Source organism: Aphelocoma coerulescens, chromosome 5, assembly GCF_041296385.1.
Source record: "Aphelocoma coerulescens isolate FSJ_1873_10779 chromosome 5, UR_Acoe_1.0, whole genome shotgun sequence".
NCBI classification, from domain to species: Eukaryota; Metazoa; Chordata; class Aves; order Passeriformes; family Corvidae; genus Aphelocoma; species Aphelocoma coerulescens.
In genome coordinates this window covers 6007679-6028481 of record NC_091019.1, presented here as the reverse complement: position 1 = coordinate 6028481, position 20803 = coordinate 6007679, and the positions used below count along the sequence as shown (strand labels likewise).

General features: G+C 41.8%; 1 protein-coding gene across 14 annotated transcripts in view; it reads right to left on the bottom strand.

The window, feature by feature from the left end:
• NAV2 (neuron navigator 2) overlaps nt 1-20803 on the bottom strand; it is a 371496-nt gene that overhangs the window by 121835 nt on the left and 228858 nt on the right. For 13 of the 14 annotated variants that reach the window (XM_069016444.1, XM_069016446.1, XM_069016442.1 and 10 more), the window contains 2 exons: nt 7543-7615; nt 2293-2524 (listed from right to left, as the gene is read on the bottom strand). In XM_069016444.1, the coding sequence (XP_068872545.1) occupies nt 2293-2524; nt 7543-7615 (305 nt within the window). Of the gene's footprint in view, nt 1-2292; nt 2525-7542; nt 7616-7704; nt 7790-20803 lie in introns of those variants that run through there. The other variant, XM_069016450.1, reaches the window with a different exon arrangement.

The window sequence follows — 20803 nt, the reverse complement described above, 5'->3', positions numbered from 1 at the left end:
AACTTACCAATGTAAAACTATATTCTAGTCAAACATTTGAATATATTATAATAGTAAAATAAACAAGATTAATAACCAGATTAATAACCACAGCAACCCTCACGATCACTGAGATGAGATGGTCAGATGAGCTGGCATGCAAGTCATGCTGGGATCCAGGGGAAAAACGGACTCAAATACCTAAGAATCACTTCCAGGGAGATTACAAGTGCTGAGTGTGAGAGCACTGGGGACAGCAGGGGCTCTGATGAGCCAGAGCTCATCATGCAGGTGATACTCTCCTCTCTAGCTGAGACACTGGCCTGATGCAACTCAGATGGGGGATGGAACTAGATGATCTTTAAGGTCACTTCTACAATTCTGTGATTTCAATAGTACAGATCAAAATATAATTGATACAGCGGGGAAAGAACTCCCAGAACCATGTTTTGTTCTCAAAAGCAAAAGCTCCTAAGAACAAGAAAATCAAATTATTTCCCTGTGGGCCAAAACGCATTCCACACCTCAAAAAAAAAAGAGAAAAAAATGAAATCCATCTAAAACTTTCACATTTCAGCCTCTTGTAAAGGCCTAGTTACAAAGTGTTTTCAACAGGAACCCTAAACATGCACCCAGAAATATTGCAGAAGGATTATTCATGCTTTGCAGAAGATGAAGAAATGCTAACCTAGAAGACCTTTTCTGACCAAGAGTGAATCGGATGATTTTGCTTTGAGATGAGTCCCTGGGAGATGCACTGTGACAGGAAAGAAAAAGCGGAAGAGAACATTGAACAAAGAAACTTTTCTTTTTTTTTTCTTAAGCCACTGAGCGTAGTGACTGGTTTTAGGGAGAAAAGGGGTTTTTATTAATTTCACAGGAATATAATGCTTCTTGCCCAAGTATGACTTCAGGTCAAAACCACTACAATCTGATATTAATTAATTTTTACAGAGTAATGAACATGCAAATCTGCATGCAACCCCCAACCCTATTCCTCTTTTCCTTCTCAATCCTTTATTACATATATTTTCTGTAGAATCTGAGCAATTTGACTTTCATACATACTAAGAAAACATGACACTGAAGATCTTCAGGATAGATATATTTTTCAATTATTTGAAAGCCAGCTCAATCTACATAATGGACTGAAAATATCAAAACAGTGTTCAGCATCTCAGCATGTTTTTGACAGAAAAGTTGCAAAAATCTCTTCAAACACATCTTTGTTTTAAAGTAACCATTTCCTTTACAAGCTTAGACATGCTGTAGCAACACTGTTTTTCAATTATACAAACCTATTGTTTACACCCAAATGAGCATAATTTGTGAAGAAAGACATAAAAGCCAAACTCAAATAACTTCTGAGTAGTGTCACTTGGAAGGCTTCAGTTAAACTGTTTATATCCCTCATAAGGCAAGCACTTAAGCCAGTGTTCACCTCAATGTGTGTTAACACAAACAAGCCTCAATTTGAGATATTTAAAAATAAAAAAGCCTTCCTACTTCAGTAACTGTGCAAATATGATTTCTGCTTTTAATTCTGCTTCTTATCCCAAATAAACCCTCCCTGTTTTAGCAGGGGAAGGGCCAGACCAGTAGAAGGATGCACATGCATTTACTGTGGTACTGCCTCAGAAACTGCTTTTATTCCAACCTGGACAGAGCACTCCTAGTATTAAAAACATTCAAGGAATAAAACCCCTTTGTATTCATCTGTACTCTGATCTAGGAGTGCCAACAAACACCAACTAAGAAAATTATTTTTCATGTAAAGCCAGCAGCATATTATTTTCAACCAAAAAGTCTAGATTTGGTTTTGATTGCTGCCAGGTGTTATGAGCTCTATTTCTTTTACCCCTGTCAGAGTAACCCTTCCCTACAGTGGAAGGTAACCCTTCCATTTCTTAGTGGGGACTGAAACTCTTGTAATCTGAGAACTGAAGCTCATTTTCATATGCCTAAAATGTGTGTTTTCTAAGGAAAACAATGTGCATGCTTTGTGAGTAGAAAGAAGCAAAAAAGGAATAGTGAGAAAAACATCCTTTTAAAATCCTGTGGCTACTTGGTCCAGCAGGGATGCTACACCCATGGGGCTGCAGATTTCCAGCACTGAGAACGTATTTAAAAACACATTTTGATTTCCAAAGGCATGAAGTCAATTGCTACCCATCATTCCATTCCCAACACACTTTATTCTAGGGCAGAATGAAAGAAAGGAGCTCCTTTGGCTTTTTAAGACCTTCAATGAGAAGGAAAAAAAAAAAAGAGATAAATAATGAAAAAAAAAACAGCTTTAGGAGATTTTCCCACCTGGACTGCATTTCTGGTTGTGCTTTGAACTGATGCTGCACAGCTTGTGGGGGCTGTTGGCACGGAGTGTGGAGCGGAGCTGGCACCTGCTGTGGCGGGACCCCCACCTGGCACTGGGATGGAGGCCCTGCTTGCTGGGACGGATGGTGGTGGGGCTGCTGCTGCTGCTGCTTGTATCGAGACAGGCTGAAGAAGAGGCCCAGGATGGCCTTTAGATTCCCATTCCTGATTTCTGCAAGGCAAAGTTGAGAAGTCACTCGTCAGCCATCAGTGGGTTTTTTTTCTCCGACAGTGCAGCGGGTCAGCCACTGCAACCCCAGAATATTGTCTGAACTGAGCTCCTTTGGGATATCCTTTAGGATAAGTTTCTTTCTGCACATCTAATTGGCATTACAGTTGACTGCCAGTGAGCACCAAGGACAAGTAAATAACTAATCTCTTCCCCGCGGTGACTGAGCAATCTATCACATTTCTGTTGCAGTCTGTGTTAATGCCAGCGTGCTTAAAAAGCAAGTCCCTGTAAATCTTTCCTTTAAACTAAAGTAGCTAAAATCCCCAAAACAGAACTCCCCCAACAATTGTATTAAGGAGAACACACTGTAAATGATTTCTCAGGCCTAAACTTGCACAAGGAGGAAACTACTCCGGTCTCACACGTATTTCTGGAATATCAGACTAATCGTTTCCACAAAGAAAATTTGATACAAGTTTTGCACTAGCAAATATGGTTATTGGGTGACCTAGCTGTATTCAAACAGATAATTACCAGCTTTGATACTATCACAAGCCAGGAAGGGATGAACACCCAATGCACCTAAAGATAGCTTGACAGTGAATGTGTAAACTTTTCAATTCCTAAATGTCATCCTGTTCTTCTGTGCAATATCAAATGCAAAAATGTAAAAGCAAACAGAAATACAAAGCAGAAGTGTATCAGACCATGCACTTAACCACTGTATTATACTTAATATGCAAAAGGACAAATTCTTCCTTGCACACAACCTTAATGTGCTGTGACTTAATTATTTAGCATGTTTTATTTCCTAAATTTAAAAAGTGAATTAAAAAAGCTACATCAAACAGCTGAACTTTTGCCAGTGCTGTACAGATCACTTGAAGTAATACAGCTCACTGCTGCCCTGTGAGAGAGAAAGAAGAAAAGGACATGTGGCAAGACAGGGGCAAGCACAAAGGCAAGAACCAAAATTTCCATTTCTGTTCCCAGGTCTGGCTGAAAAGTTGCTCTGAGTTTGTGATGGGCCCCACTCCATCCTTTACTCCCTCTTCCAGCCACATTTCTGCTCACATCACTCATCTTTGCTGTATAAACAAGCTGCTGCTCCTAATCCTAAGCAAATCTGAGGCTCATGGTTTAAAGCTGTTGCTCCCCTTTCCGCACCAGCTTCCAGCTTTGGTCTCCTTGTCTACCTGCACCTCAGTCTACTTTCCCTTCCCAGACACTAATACAATTTACTTTCTTTCTTAAATTTGTCTCAGCCCATGCCCATGTCTTCAGAGAATATTAGAACTTCTCTAAGTGGCCCTGATCATCACCCAGACTCAGGATATTCCTTTCCTCTCATACATCTTGACTCAGTTTCCCTACCCATTTTTTCCTCCCTGCAGCCTGGCCCCTCCATCAATGCTGTCTCCCACCACTGATCCCCCATTCCCTTGTTTAAAGGATTATCATTCCCAGGGCCCTTCAGCAGACATTTTCAGTCTTCCTTTGTTTTCTTGGCCAATTTTAGTCTCTTCCTGAACAATGGGGTCTCAATTAATCCTGCCTGTTTCACCTTTCCCCAGCCCATTCCTGCTCCCATGCAGTGCCATGCACAAACCTACCCTTCCCTCACTGCACCAGGTAGGTTCCTTCTCTAATCTGCAGGTTCTCTTCAATAATCTTTGTTTAGCTTGGGAGGACAGGGATGGAAGTAGACAATAAAATAAAAGAGACACAAAATACAGCAGGACACAGAAACAAGGATTTCCTTATCTCCAGTAAAGAACTCAAATTATTCACAGAACTGTAAGGAAAGTAGCATTTAATCACAGGTTGAAGCATAACTAAACAGACCCAGAGGCACTGGGAAGCTTAACTGCGCAAATACAGGCCAGAAGATAAAAGAAATTACCATGGGCTTGCTTGTTTAAATTTAGCAAAGCTATGTGCAAGTGGAAACTGATTTCCATGTGAAGTGAGAGGCAATTATAACAACAACCCACCTACGACCTGCTGCTTTCTATGGCTGCCTGTTTTCTGCTGTGTTTATCAGAAGAGCAACCTGCTTTTGACCAAATGAAGATAATCAAAAGAAAACTTCTAGTGAGTTAAAGGGACTCCTTCCCTCTGGATTTGAAGAGAAACATTTTAAATCCGACTTTCAGAGGTACCTCTGTTTCTTTTATCTTAAAAACTGAGGTTAATTCTGGCAGTTCTACCCTGCACTTCATACAAAAGGAGTATTTCAAAGAGTCCTTCAGCCTCACTGCACTCTGCACATCGGCAGTCTCAAATGCTTCCTGCTTCAAGTCCTCTCCAGTCCATAGTCAGCTCCAGTATCACATTGACTCAGATAAGGACAAGGGTGTCACCCACCCATTCTAAATGTGGAGCCAAAAATTACTGTCCTGGATATTGGGAACAAACACTCCAGACACTTGAGAGGAAACCGGAATTTGGTTTTCACAGGAAACCCCACAAATCTACTCTTTGGAGATTTCCACCTTGGGATATCTCTGTTGGTGCCTCTTTCCCCTACACCACTGTTCCATGATGTCTTCAGCTGATCATTATCCAGCTCATCTGTCACCCAGAGGAGGTGCAGCTGCTTATCTGTGACATCAATTTGAGTTTCTACTGCACATTTATGTCCTCCACAATCTCGGCAGCAAGGAGATATTGTGTGAAGGAGAGCAAGTTTTGTTGGGCAGCTGCAGTTCCAGGAGTCTAAAACCTAGCTTGGTGTGGAGACAAGTCTAAGAGCAGGGGTATGGAAAGACAGCTCAAAGAATGCACAATAAAAAATTGCAGCAAGAAGTGAAAAGAGGTCTGCAGCTCTCCACAGTTTTCTTTAGTAACTACAAATGGAGGTTTTAGATCTTTGATAAGGGGATGCCTTTTTGCCTCCACATTTCTGGGGAAGGCGCCTGCTTCTAGCACAGCATGGTCATCATCAGTGATGGCAGATCCTCAGCATCTCCATGGCATAAATCCATAAAAACAGACTCTGTGTAAGTGGCACGCACATATCAAAGCAGGATTTTTCAACACTGGAAGGATATGACACATGCAGTCCCAAATTATTTCAACATTTAGGAGTCATCCAAATTCCCATTTTGAATCATTAACTTCCCTCCACACCGAAGCTGCCCTATTGAAAAATACGTGCTCTTAACAAACCCAGGAGATTTCAGTGATTATTCCCGTTTGGAAGCAATCACAACCTTTTCCTTCCTCCTAGATGAGGACCTGCCAGTGAAGTAAATAAAGTTATTTGCAGCTGACCTAGCAGGTCTTGGCAACTTGCACAGAGACGCTGGCTTCTTTGGTAACAACGTTCCTCACTTTAAACAATTCTGTGTTCCTCAACTCAGTTTCGGAGCGACTAGAAAGAGAAATTTACTGTTGCATTCAAGTCTTTTAACTTATTTTATAAAAATATATTCATTCCCTCCCTTTCTCTAGTTGTCATTCTCTTCCTTCAATGTTAGTGGTGGAGCCAGACAATGTTCTCATTTATATGCTGGCAGCAAATATTACCAGTCCCTTCTTAGCTTCCGTGTGATTTAATACACTAATTCCTAGATAGTGTAAAAGAAAGGGAGAAATCCCAAATCAGCGAGGCCATGGGATAACATGTATCCTGCTGGGCCTGACTTGTGACTTGGCAGGAGAGCCATAAGCATTAATCATGCTGTCCCTTCCCCAGTGTGAGCAACATGACACTGCCAACTTCGTACACCCAGGCGGTTTTCTCATCACTGACCTGCAATTTCACTTAGATTTTACCTTCTATCACGACAGGTAAATAATGTGAAATGTATTTTTACAATATTTCCATGCTAAGGTCAAAATTGGCTTTTACAACTGACTCAGCTGCATTTTCTTTTTAATAATTTCCTGGCAAACAAACTTTCTGCTGTTTGAAGTTTTGAAAGCTCATGCTTTCTTTTCTTGACGTGAGAATCCTTCAGATTATAACTGAGCAATTGAGGCATATAATGCTGGCACCACTCAGGTGGAGCATAGTAAAGCTCCTCTTTGGAGGAAAATACTTATTGCTGTTCTAACCCAGCCTAAGAATGCACCTAACACTCAGCCTCCTCTTCTACTAGTTGTGCTATATTCAGGTTAGAACAGTGCATTCTAAGTATCTGCTATTTTGCTGCAGCCTCCTGCTCCAAACTAAGTTTGTGAAGAGACTCAGTCATCAAATGTAACTTTGAAGTCTCACCTGATGCAACACATTCAATTATTTGTTCTGTAAAGCATTGATGGAGATGTCATATAATATATTCAGCTACTGAACCCACATGCTTTTCCAGCATATTTAAATGAAAATACAAGTGAAAGCTGGTGCTGAGGATGACAGAAATCTGTTTGATCTCTTAATAAGATAATAGCTAAACAGCTTCTGAGCCAACAGGTACCACAGATCCTGGCAGATATGCACTGGCATAAGGGAATAGAGTAAACCTAGTTTGGTTTCAGAAAAATTCTGATGCCCTTAAAAAGCAGAGTGATTAATTAGAAGTCAAAAAGTCTTTTTGTTTTGGCTCAAAACATTTGGATTTGATTGTTTTGTGCACTTTGAAACAAGAAAAATCTTTAACATGAGAAGAAAGCAGGACTGTTATTCAGTTAAGAGAATAACTGAAGAACAAGGAAATAAATTTTTCTCTCAAAAGGCAAACAACTGACAGCAGTTCACTTATATCTGTAAAATACACACTGATCAATACGCAAATTATAGAACCGAGGTAAGAAATTTCTGGTTTGAAACAGAAAGTAAAGAAGTGACTGAATTCTAATTTGGTCTCATTGATTATTTTTACAAGTCAGCTGTGTAGAAATTAGATATGTATTTTATCTACCTTTCACACTGAGATGGGGAAAAAAAGAAGTAAAGATTGTCAGAATTTTAAATTAACCTTATTAATCTCCCATTACACTCCATGTTCTAGTTGCAATCACAGGCAGTAATTCAGGTTCCTCATTTAACAGGAAATCTTAACCAATGGACTCACCTTCTGCTGACAGCCCCTGGATGTTAATCCCCTTAGCAGCCAAGAAACTCAGGCATGCATCTATGTTTTCAATCTGTTCAAGAACAAACATACAAACAAAAAAATTTAAAAAAAAAAAAAGGAGACACAAAAAGAAAATGCATTGTAATAATGATTCACTACCATCATCCACCACCCCTGAGCACACTCAGACTTTGCATCCCATAAAAAGTCCCTTTGCTCACGATGTGGAAACCATAGCATGAAACCCTCTCAGTTACTGAGGTCCTAAATGGATTATTCCATTGATTATAAACTGATTATTCCATGGGTCAGGGCTTTCTGTTATTTGCATTTGCATGAAGCAGGTTGGTTCATGCCCCAATCACCACAGGCAATCACTGCATTTCTTACAAGAGGGTCAAGGATGTTCTGTGCCAGGAACCGAAACCTACAACAAGTATAACAAACATGAAACCGAAAATAAACATGGAGGCCATTTGTTTGAGGAGGCAGATTGCCACTTGCTCTGAAGTTGACAGCTGGCAGAAGTTTCCAGCCACACCAACAGTTGAATATAAAAGCTGTAACTGGAACCCCCAGCCGGAATGCGAAACACGCTCCCTCACGGCATTCCCCACGAGTCAGAAACACCAGGCCGCTCTGGTCACTCGCTGAGGGTCATGTCCTGCCCCTCACACAGATGGTACAATGGAAACAAGTTTCATGGGATAAAATGAATTTTCACCAGGTAGGGACTTGGGCACAACAGGTCTGGCTGTCAGTTGCTACACACAGCTCTGGTTGCTATACACAGACGGGACCTAAACCCTACCTAAGAAAGTGGACTCGAGAGGCTGGATGAATCAGGAATGTTTTCCACTCTATCTCAGCATTACAATGGGGATCTTCCCCAGTAGCCTCACACCTAATTTGCCACCAAGCTCCCGCTGAAGCTCTGCTGCCATAACCAGAAGATGCAGAGAGATGCCAGCCTCCACCTCGGACCAAAGCACTTCCATGCAAAAGCCTAAGCTTGGACACCTCTGCAAGGAACAACATTTTAGGAAATACCATGTTTTGTGTGTGGTTACACAAAAAACGTTTGGATTATACTGTTGAGCAACTTTTTTATTTAACCATGGTAATCATCAAGTGATCAAATAGAGTCTTTGTGCTTGAACATCTCACAAACATTGATTTAATAATTCCTGAAACACTGCAACCAAAAACTGCATCCACTGTATGCATAAGGAAGGAGACAGACACCAAGCCCCACACTTGGTCTCACGTAACAACCTTTATTCTGTGAAGTGTGGAGACATCAAAAGGAAACATGAAAATCCAGCTGCCCTGTAAGCTCCTGCTTGCCCTCAAAAAAATACACAAGTGAGAGCTAAGGCAGCATTTTAGAACCTGAGCTCCCAGCAACTGACCTGAGCTCCCTGTCCTGCTCAAAGTAATAAAAAAGTACCAGGGAAGCTGCCAGGAAACCTCCCACATGGATTTCTCTCAGGGTACATTAATTTATTGTCCATAACTATAACAATAAAAACATTTTCTTCTATCATGGGGGGGGGGGGGTGAAGTTATTGGCAGTGCTGAACTGTGATTTCAACAATTAGAAACACTTTTATCAACCTCATTATACTTTGAGATATAATATAAAGTACACAAAGTATATAGTACACTTTGCGTAAATGATATACTCCAAAATCCAGAGAGGTACCAAAATACATTTCCTGTACTGCTCAGACCTTAAAGCTTGGAGCAGGGTGCAGTTCAAAGGTTCATTTATCCACAGTTCAGTATGATCCAACAGTCAATTGATCCATTTCCTTCTTCAGTACTCAACCACCCTTTCAAGTTTTCAACATGGCTCTTTTATTGAGGTGATTTGGGACTTGGCCAGAAAACCAAAGTTCACCTTTTCAAGAATAAACACCACATAAAAGGATCAATCCATTCCTACTACCTGCACTTAACAAGCTGCATCATTCCAAGAACATTTCCAGACTTCCCCAGCTGTGAGCAGATGTCTCCTCTCCCAACAAGCAGGTTAGTGACTAAGATAAGCAATATCTCATCCCCACTCCAGATCTGCAGCTCTCTCAGTCCTGCTCTGCTTGCTTCTCTTCCCAGGCCCCTCATCTTTGCATAAACTCTCTTTTAGGACAGAGTGAGCACAGCATTAAGATTTACATCTGGGTAGTGAGTTCCTCATCCATGTCCTCATTCTTGGTGCTATAGCAGTCTTTGCTGATGTCCTAATCTCATCCTATTCAGATTCAAAATCATTCCATTTCTCCTGTGGGATAACCTCCCAGTTTCTCTGAGCATTGTAGCCACTGAATTAAGATACAGCACTCCCATCCCCAGACTGATGGATGACTCTCCCTCACAGGTCTGTATTTGGACCACAGGCTAAGCAACCTGGAACTTCACTGCCACATGAAAGGTCAGATGGGCCGCCTTGCCAAGCCAGTGGTAATGCCCTGCTAAAAGCTGTGAGAAACAGGGGCTCTTGGGTGCTGTACTGGTATCCATCAGGCATGATGAAAAAAAGTGGGAGTAACAGGGATGTGCAAAAGTAAACCCTTTATATTCAGAAAACAAAGAACTAGGATAAGATCCTGTGGGGATGTACAGCACTGCACATATGAGGAATTCACTAAAAGAATGAAACTGAAAGATATAAAGGCATCAGTGACTGATAAGATTTACACAGTATCTGTGATATTAACAATGTTACATGGCAGCGTGGCAGGAATGTGAGGAATTAGTTGATTTTGAAGGAAAAACCGAGCTTGAAAAAGAAAACAGGAAGAGATTAGAGAAAATCCAAGAAGAAAGTGAAACACTGAATGAAGGATTATAGCTAAAGAGATTAAAATTTAGTTGTTGGTAAGAATTCAAGGTCCTTCCCACACAACAACTGCTGGCCTGAGTCAAGAACCCTGATCTTGGCTGAATCAGTCTAATGCCTCAGAAACCACGCTGCTTGTTTGACGAGGTGAGCTCCCAACAATGCAACTGTCATGAATTTCACTCACAAAAGCTCCAAGGAAGGATTCTGCCTCTGGCCCCTGCTGTATCAACTATTAATGATATGAAAATCTTGTTTTATGGAGAAAGATGCCCCCAGTGCAGGCAGGGCTGGAGATAACAAGCTCTTCTGAAGCAGCAGTGTGGTAGGTAGACCATTTAGATGTGTGTAGGATAGAGGTGAAGTTTCTGGATAGATCTCAGATAGATGGTAGGAAAAAAATTCTTCCCTGTGAGGGTGATGAGGCCCTGGCATAGAGAACTGTGCTGCCCCTGGATCCCTGAAAATGCTCAAGGCCAGGTTGGATGGGGCTTGGAGCAACCTGGGATAATGGAAGGTGTCTCTGTCCATGGCAGGGAATTGGAACGAGATGGTCCTTAAAGTCCCTTCCAACCCAAACCATTCTGTGATTCTCAGCAAAACCCCAGTGACTCTGCATCCTGGTGACTTCCAACACAAAGTACAGTTGCCTCCTTGTAATTACAGCATTCAGCAGCAAATCATCACCCAGACTCTGTAGGCCCCTCTTTTGCCAAGTCCACATATTGCTTAAACCCTTTAAGCAGATGTGAAAGAACTGGATTTGCCAAAGGGGAGTGGATATTTTCTGTTTCACTATGCACTACAATTGTTTTTTGGCTGACAATTCTGATTTCTCACTTACTTTGTTTAACACAGCAAAAGCAAAGCAGGAAAGATGGCAGCTGGATGCTCTCATTTCCTGCCTATCCAAAACAGAGGAAAGCTGTGCAAAAGAAGGAAAACCAAGTACAGCCATCCACAGTGATTATCTCCCTTGGAAACATTACCAGGAGTATCCAAAACTGAGCTTTATTAAACTTCCTGGCCAAAATCTTCAAATGAATTTGCAATTTTAGACTGCCACATTTAAACTATTTCAGGTGCAATCAACTATCAATGTGTGCTATCAGCCCCACATCATTATATGGTAAGTATTCATTCTGAGATGTCCCTAAATGCCAACCAAGGACTGCTGAGCCCACACCAGAGGGGCTGCCAGCCTCCAGGGCTCCTCCTCCTCCTCTCTTTTAATTAGGAGATTATGAGAAAAAAACCCCCAACAGCCCCGCAGAATTAAATTTCTGTTGAGACATATCAAGTGTCATCACTCCCATTCTCATATTCAGAGAGGGGAAAGCTACCAGAAAACTTCCTCTTAACATGAACAATGTGACAAGATGGGAGCAGAAGGCATCATGGCTAAGTGTTGTACGTGGAGAACTGTCCAAGACCAGATCATCACACAAGTCTTTGTTCTTGTCATATAGCAGCAATTCCAATTCCTATTCTTGCCAGTGCTAGAGAGAAAACATGCCCTGGCCTGTAAGAGCAGAACAGGATACGCCAGAAACAAATAAAAAAACCCCAAACCCAAAATATCCCCACCCTGTAGCCTGTAAATGGAGACCCACAGGTGGGCACTGACGTCTGTTGAACATTGACTATGTCAGACAAAAACCTGAATATGGAAACTGCCTCCAGCCAAAGCTGTCTGTCCAAGTCAAACACACAAGGTAAAGGATAACCAGTGCTGCCCTTGTCCCAGACACGGATGTTTTTCTCAAACAAAAGCCAGAATTAAACTTGTTGTTGGTTCTGTCACTTACAAACCAGGGAAGTTTCTCACACTGTGATGCAAGACCTCTGCTCCCAACTTTTACACTGATAAATGGGGAGTTTTTATGAGCTTACCCAGAAAACCCACTTCTTATACTGAAACCAGTGCTCTCCATTGAACTTGTGGCTCAATGTTATGTGTAGGACATTAATTTTCAAAAGAAAAAAGACTGAATTCATATGAAAGTTTTTAGAGCCTCACAAACCTTTATGCAATATTTCAGCAGACTTCACATACAGTGCAGAAGCAAGGAAATAGCCTAACACAAGCTGTTTCTTAGGACAAAATCTATTCCTTGACTGTATTTTTGAATAGTCTTTTACCCTCATATTTTTATATCCTTAAGTTTAGAAAGAGCCTTAAAATCTTAAGTCATTACACTGGGAATCCTTAGAACCCTGGAGTTTTGGGGGAGGAAGGGCTCTCCATTCCAATAATACCTCATTTGCTCTATTTCCTAAACATACTTATATATAAAAAATACCAAAGCAGAACTGCAAATTCCATTTGTCCCAGAAGGATATAAATACTAAATCTTATGGCTCTGTTTAAAATAAATCTTCATTAGTAGTTATCCCAATCAAAATGTGTATTTTTAAAAAGAAAATAATGTGTTGCTCCCCCAGTGTTCATCTGCTGCTCCTGACTGTTTGGATAAAAATGTCTCCCAAAATTAAGTTTCAGGCTTTTGACAGAAGTTGGTGGGCACCTTAGAAATAGAATAAAAGATGTAACATAAGGGCAAATTAAGCTAATCCATATTCTGAAGCCAGGTTGTGACAGATCTACCCACAGAAACAAAAATCTGTCCAAATGTACATGAAGAGTTGACTCTTCTCTTAAAATTGCCTTACTTTGGCTTTTTAAAGATGAAGAAAGTTTGAGCACTAGTCTAAGGCTGGAGAACCAGCCTAAGCCTCATCTCTCATGCATCCTCTTCTCTCTGACCCCAGTAAAACCTTTGCTATCCTGTGTTTCCAGCTCTTCTTGCAGAAATAATGGGACAAATATTCAACATTCACTCCCAACAGTGTGAATAGAAATGAGGGCAGCAAAGCCCCACAGAGAAAACCGTGATTTACACTGGCCAAAATTTCTAATGACAACAAAGAGCATCCAAGGGGCACACTTGTATTGTGAATGGATTCAGGCTGTCCAGGGCAACTCCCAAGGTTTGCCAAAGCTGATCTGCTCAGGGAGAGGTACATGGAGGGTTGTAGAAATGTTCCTGCTTTATTCAGCTTTTCAGGTTTCTTTCAGGTTGGTTTTTTTTCAGGTTTATTTATTTAAAACAGAAACTTTCCCATGGGGAAAAACAAAAATAAAGAGCAATTTCTTTGAAAAATATCCCTGGAAATATTATTTTTGGATTAGCTCTTCAGGATCAGACCTTTGAAAAGTTAAAGTGGATAATTTGTGAATAATTCGAAATCTTGAGATGTTCTAAATTATGATTAAGCTACAACAAGCTCAACTTTGCAAAACAAGTATCAACAAAGAATCCTGCCTCTGGAGAATCATTAATTTAGGATATAGACTAAACGCTCTTGACAAGATTTTAGCACATACCACAGTAACTGTATTTCTTGGCACTGCATCTCTGTTTATGTGTAACTGAAAAGAGGAAAAGGTGGGGAGAAGCCATGGCTGTGCTCAGTAAACCCACAATGAGGACAGCAGTGACTCTCGTGGATGCATTATTTCTACCTTCCCTGGGGTCTCGTGGAAGACCCTTTTCTATCTGGGGCTCCCAGGCTGAAAGTTATGTGCTGTGCAATTGGGAAAAGGGGGAATGGCTTTAAACTGAGAGAGAGCAGGTTTAGATCAGACATTAGGAACAAATTCTTCCTTGTGAGGGTGGTGAGGCCCTGGCACAGGTTGTCCAGCGAAGCTGTGGCTGCCCCTGGATCCCTGGAAGTGTCCAAGGCCAGGCTGGATGGGGCTCTGAGTAACCTGGGATAGTGGAAGGTGTCCCTGCCCGTGGCAGGGAGTTTAGAACTAGGTGGTTTTTACGTTCCCTTCCAACCCAAATAATTTAACCATTCTATGATTAAATCTAAAATAACACCAATATCTAGCAAAGGTGGACTCCTTCCTAAAACATCCTTGAAATCTACATAAACCAGTATTTTTCGAAGTGCACAAGTGCTTAAAAGGAAGGACTGACACTAACACCACTCAGTGCACCAAGAACTGGCTGCTCTCTGTCCCCAAACACCAGCTCAGATGTTGAAGGCTCTGTGTATCATAAGCTTGAATCTGCAGGAGGAATCCAGGATTTAGCGAAACTTGTTTAGGAAGAACCTCCTGCAATGCAGTCACTGACAGTTGTTCATTTCTAAAAAAGGTCCCTGGGAAGGGAGCTGCAGCCACAGCCCGTTCCCAGGCGCAGCGGTCCCTCCCCGCCGGGCTGACAGGCATGCTTGTGCCTGAAGGCTCACAGCTTCACCTGTTCCCAAGGGATTTACTCCAGTGGCACCAACACATATGTGCCCCCTCCTTCCTTGCACCTGGATCCTGGTTAACATCTCCTACTGAAATTCCCCTGCCTAACTGCTCAGAACAAGTGCAACGATACTGCTGGTACATGTAAAAATAGCTCTGCATAAAAACCAAAAGAATAAAATGCTCTAGATATGCACTACCTTGAACTATAGCTAATTAAAATAACCATTATCACACCATTACAGTGTATAAGCAATGGCTGGAAATCAAAGATCTGTGACAAGACACAGAGACAAAAAGTTTATTTCTCTGGACTCTTTAATTCTTTGTAACAGCTATGATCTGTTTACACATATTCCACAGTGAAAAGCTTATCACTACATCTCCTGTAAAAAGAAAGAAAGAACCAGGCATGAGAAGTAATTTCCATAAAAATAGCCTTAATTCTTACAGCACAAAGCTGAAGGAGAATAATAAATCAATTTTTACTTCCACCTGTCGTCAAACGAAATCAACCTAACCTTTTCTTCTTAGTTAGAAAAGGTTCTCGTCCATGATTTCCCAGTTTTCCCCATCTGTGCCAAGCACAGCAAGAAACTATGTGTTTGCAAATTATTGCATAAAAGATAGATCTATGTAATAATTTTACATCAGTAATGGTCATGGCAGAAAATTATGTTAATGGTGCTTCTAGACTTTGGGGTAGGTGTAAATGCATAAAGCTGCAGACATCTCCATATACACATGTGGAATGACCCTGGCCCCTCAATCCCTTTGCTATTTCACGTATTTAGTCCATATGGGGGGGTAGAACCATAGGTATTCAAAATGCAATAATTCCATTTAACTGCGACATAAATGATCAGAGAATCTAATTCTGTCTTTACAGTGAAGCTTATATATTTCCTTTTTTCCATAAAAATTACTTTGTTGATCTTTATTGAACCTCACACTGTTTCAGAGACAGATGAGGTACAAATTTTTGCATCACTGTAACGGGTGAAGAATTGAGAGCAGCCCACTGGGGACTACGAAGGTGAGCCATTATGGGAATGAAATGAGAGTGTCAGCAGCAATGTCTCCAAAGGCACCCTATACACCCATCCAAGGGACAGAACAGGAGGCACACACTGCCTTATCACACATCCCTGCATGCTGAAAGAGTTCTGGAAGCCTTCCCCTCCAGAAATGAAACAAATCTCTGTTTAGTGACACTGCCATGCCTCATGGCAGGGAGATGTACATATTGGCCTTTCCTGATCCGGTCCAGCTCTATTTATCCTGTTATTTTCTACACAGGATGATGATGTGGTTTTATTTAGACTGCAAGCTCTGCAGCACAGAAACCTCTGATCCAACCATGCCTATCATTTTACCATGCACAAATGGTAAGCATGGCAGCATAACAACAGTCTGGGCATCTGGAAAAAAATAGAGACAGTAAAATCAATCTTATCTTGGAGCAAGAATCATATAAACTGAGGCTGAAGGACAGATAAATACAAGCAACCTGGCAGATCATCTCTGTAGTAAATCATTCTTGTCTACATCACAACATGGGCTCATACACGACCAACACAAACCCTGAGAGCTGAAAGAAAATGCTTTCAGCATTCCGGAACTTGCTATTTGGCCACGTCCCTGCACAGGCAGTTGCAGCAGCCAAGCTGGTGTCTGTCACTGGCCAGGCTGGCACAGCACTGGGGGATGTCTTCCCCCTCAGCTGACCTGCAGCTGTGAGGAACTGCACTACAGGTTAGGGCCAGAAGATGCCCATCTGTTACCATGGTAACATCAAACCAGATTAAATTTCTAAACATATGCTCCTGGTAAGTTACAAGCTCCCCAGGCAAAGTGGAGCAAGGCTTAGAAGATGGGAAAGTTGCCTTTACTACATTTGCTCAGCCTTGGAGTTGAATTACTTGAGAATACATGGCTATATTTAACCCCTGGGATACGTTTCCAAAAATCCTATGCTAGGAATTCACAGAGAAAAAACGTGCTTGTGATGCTTTTGATCTTCCAGCAGAGCTGCTCCCCTGAATTAGCAGCACATGCCCCGGCAGTAGAGCCCTCTTTGGCTTTGGGGGGCTGGAGCAACATCCTGGCAGATTTATTGCACCTTGCTATGGCAACATTTGGACAACACTGGCTGTATAAAACTGCTCAAAACATTTAGAGGAGCAGGTTAGAGCGGGTGCCTGCTCTAGAAGACCAGAGACAGAATTATTTTCCGTGAGAAAACAAGCAACTAAGAATTTTTTTTTTTTTTTTTAAATACAGCAGCTGTTTTTAGTTATTTGTACACAACACAGCAGCTCCCTCCCTTAGTGGGTATTACACACACGTAGATAGCTGCTCGGGTGATGCAGATGGTTTCAGCTCCTATCAGTCCTTCAGGAATGTGCGAGCCCAGCTATCTCCTCTAAGTATGGGCCACATCACGGCAGCACTCACATTCATTACATCAATTCATTGAAGTGCTCTTGAGAAAAAGAACACAGAAATATGGACAACATATGCCCTACACACTAACTAGTAATGGAGATTTCAACATCTATGCTCTTTTGATAATAAAAAAAAAATTAAAAACCTCATGGAGCTGGGAAGGATCACAACGAGGAGGGAAGTGGGTACCTTTCTCCAACAGCTGAGTTAATATTCTCAATTCAAAACCAAAGTCCCCACCAGGCTGGAGAATTTCCATACAAACTGTTCCTTGTAGGTGTCACGTACATCACAAAACAGCACATTGTCAGAACACAAGAAATCAGTCAAATATTAAAGTAACAGTCAAATTCCCATTACTGGAAGTAAGGTTTCCTTGAAAATTAAGTTACTGTACTGAAAACACAGCCTTCATCTCAACTTCCACAGAGTTCTTGGGAAGAAATGCTGGCTGTGACCCACACTGGAGTAGAAGATCCTTTATTTGCAAGACAAACAGCAGTAGGAAGAGTGAGTGATATTAGTTTACCACTACAGCTCGGTATCTGCATCAGAAAGAGACAATTCTTAAAAACTTCCTGTCAACACATGAGAAAAAGAAATACCTCGCTTTTGCTATTCGAGAACAAATACTTATAGACACAAAGTGATCCTGAAAAATAATAAAGCCTGAGCACCAACCCACAGGCAAACCACAGTAATTTCCTCGCTTATTCATAGGAGGTGCTGTGGTGTTTGTTAAGCCTACGTGCCTTTCTGTTGCTCCAAATTCTTGTCTTGGGTGTCCCACAACTTCCCCAGACATGGGAAGATGAAAGTCTGGTGTATCCACCCACGGATTCCCCGATTCTCTTCCTTTCAGCACGTTTCAGCTTTGCTATACTTGTACATGTATCATGTAGCATATACAACTCACACACTTTGGGTTTTTCTATCATTTTACAAATGTAAGTGCTATGAACCATTTTAGAAGAGGTAACATTCAGCACCTGCAAAGGCACCCACATCAAGAAGAATAATCTGTAGTACCCAGGAGGGCAGGTACCCTCCCATATTCTGCAAGATGCCACATATTAAACTCTAAAATCGTGCCCTTGAAGCAAGCAAGGAAAAAAAAAGAAAAAAATATCTGTTTTTTTATAAACAAACAATATCAGCAGAAATAGCCCTACTCAGGTTTATTCACCTAACTCTTCTTTTCAGAAGTGTGCAGGAGAGGAAACTGGCCTTGATTTATTGTCCGTCACCCAGTTATCAAGAACCATGCCAACATTTTCCGGGGTTTTATTTTAAAAACCCAAATGCCGCGGTGCTCTCCAAATGTTCTTGGTCCCAGAGCCTGTGCTCCATACAAGTACATCCTCTATTACCCACAGTATTTTCTGCATCCAGCTGGAACTAATCATCAGAATTACAGGCTTTTGTTTAGACAAGTATCTACAGTACAAAAATATAGAGGTTTGGGAAAAAAAACCCTGAAACAGATTTTATGCAGAGGACAAGCTATAGAATAGCCTATAATAGATTATATAAAAGGCAGCCAACTCTTATCTGGAGCAAAGGAAGACAGGGATACTCCCCTCAGCAGAACAACCCAGACAGGATGATAATGGGAGGACAGGTTCTCACCTAAGTGATTTTTCACAGAGCCAGTGGGGTCCTTGTCATGTCATTTTTGGCACCGGGACGAGGTTGATAAGCACTGATGGTCCCACATGGTTCTGCAGTACTAAACTTCACTTGACAAGGCTTATTAGCACTGGCTTGGAGCCTGACAGACCCAAGCTGTCTCTAAATCTCAGTTTGGGCCAATCTGCCTGATGCTCTCCAACACTGGGAACAAGGCAAAGAGGCCGGATCTGGCTCTGCAGAGAGCTCCCTCAGGTTTGGCATCACTGGCTTGGGACTGTGCCACATGGAAGCAAAGACACTTTTTCCCCCCACTTCCTTTAATGGACTTGAGAAGACACAGATCTGGTCCAGCTTTCTAAGCTGATACACCTGGCTGGGAGTGAGCTGATTCTTCACAGCTCAAGGCATTGGAAGTCTACAAATGGAAAAGAGGATGGTAGAAGGCTTCCCTCTGAGATCTATATTTCTATATTCTAGATCTAGATTTCCCTCTGTATTCCTATATAATGAACAAAGTTGAATCTCCATTTATTGGTGCTATGTTATTTTTTTTTTAATCCCCCCAAATCTCCTCATCTGTGTTGCTCACCTTTCAAGCACTCTAATACGGGTAAGTGTTGCCGTTGTACCGAGAAACGGCAAGAACCACGACACAAGTCCAAGGAGAAAATGCAAAATGGAATCATTTTATTAATTACAAGCTGGGTTATAACTCAGTTTGCAAGAGAGCATGATATGATTGGTCACTTGACCATCTGCCTCTCAGAGTGATTGGTGGAATGTTCTGACACCCATTTCAAAATATTTTCTCTAGTGTACCATAACAGCTTGGAAAACAAGTTCACAGGTGCAAGATAAAGTCTTGGTTTACAAAAATCTCTACACTGTTTTCAGCTAGCTTGCATGAGAAAGGAAAACTTCACAAAATGCTTCAGCAGCTGGAAAATTCCTCTGCTCCTAGCTTTTTAGCATCCACAGATAAGGACACTCTTAACTGAGAGACTCATTTGAAAAAAGACTGGACATTACTACCTAGGTATCTGGATGGCCTTGCCTCTGCCACCTCTCTGAGCCAGAGGCAGCAGACACAAACACCAGTTCCCACACTCTGCAGGACCCTGGAAGCTGCATTAAGAGCGTGCACTGAAGTGCAAAGGCTGAAGACTGCTGTACCTAAAACAAGCACAGTAACACGTTTGTCCCAGACCTGCCAAAGGGCTGTGTCCCTAAACAACACTGCAAGTAACTGCATGAACACCACCCCATGAAGATTCCTATGTTCTGTCTTAGAAGAACCATGGAATGACTTGGACTGGAAGGATCCTTAAAGATCATCTAGTTTCACCTTCCACTGGACCAGGTTGCTCCAAACCCCATCCAACCTGGCCTCAAACACTTCCAGGGATGGGGCAGCCACAGCTCCTCTGAGCAACAACAGTATTTTTATAGTCAGATGACAAAGAGCTCTGTAAGCATGTGCACCCGATAAAAGCAAGCCCTAAGCACAATTCTCATTTTTCTCACATGAGGAAAACTGCTGGGGATGCCCAGCTGTGACTGCAGGTCTCAGGAGTGGGGGGCACAGTCCCACTCACCTCACTCTCCTGAATGAGCAAGCGGAGTAACATCAGAGCAGGGAACGCAGACCAAATGCATCCTTCCAGCCCTCTCCAGCATTCCTGACCCAGCACATGCCTCCTGCATGCCTCTGCTTATAACCTGATCCTGCTTCCATAAGCAACCTACTACATGCATCCCACAATCCAACAGAGCAACGCTTTCTCTTCATTGAGAGTAATGGCTTGAAGTGACTTTTTTAGCTGCAACATCCTGCAACTGGTTACAGACTCCAGTCCTGAATGAAATTCAGTTCTTCCGACACACTTGCGGAACATTAAATTACAGTAATTGTCAAAATTTCCTCATTATTTATACTCCAGACAGCTGCTGTGGCTACAGCAAGAACAGCAACCACCCTCTTCAAAGCAGTAAGAAGTAGCAATGATAAATCTTTCTGATGGCTTTCTTTTACAGAGCGCTTGCTCCACAGTTTCAACAAGATTGATAACTTA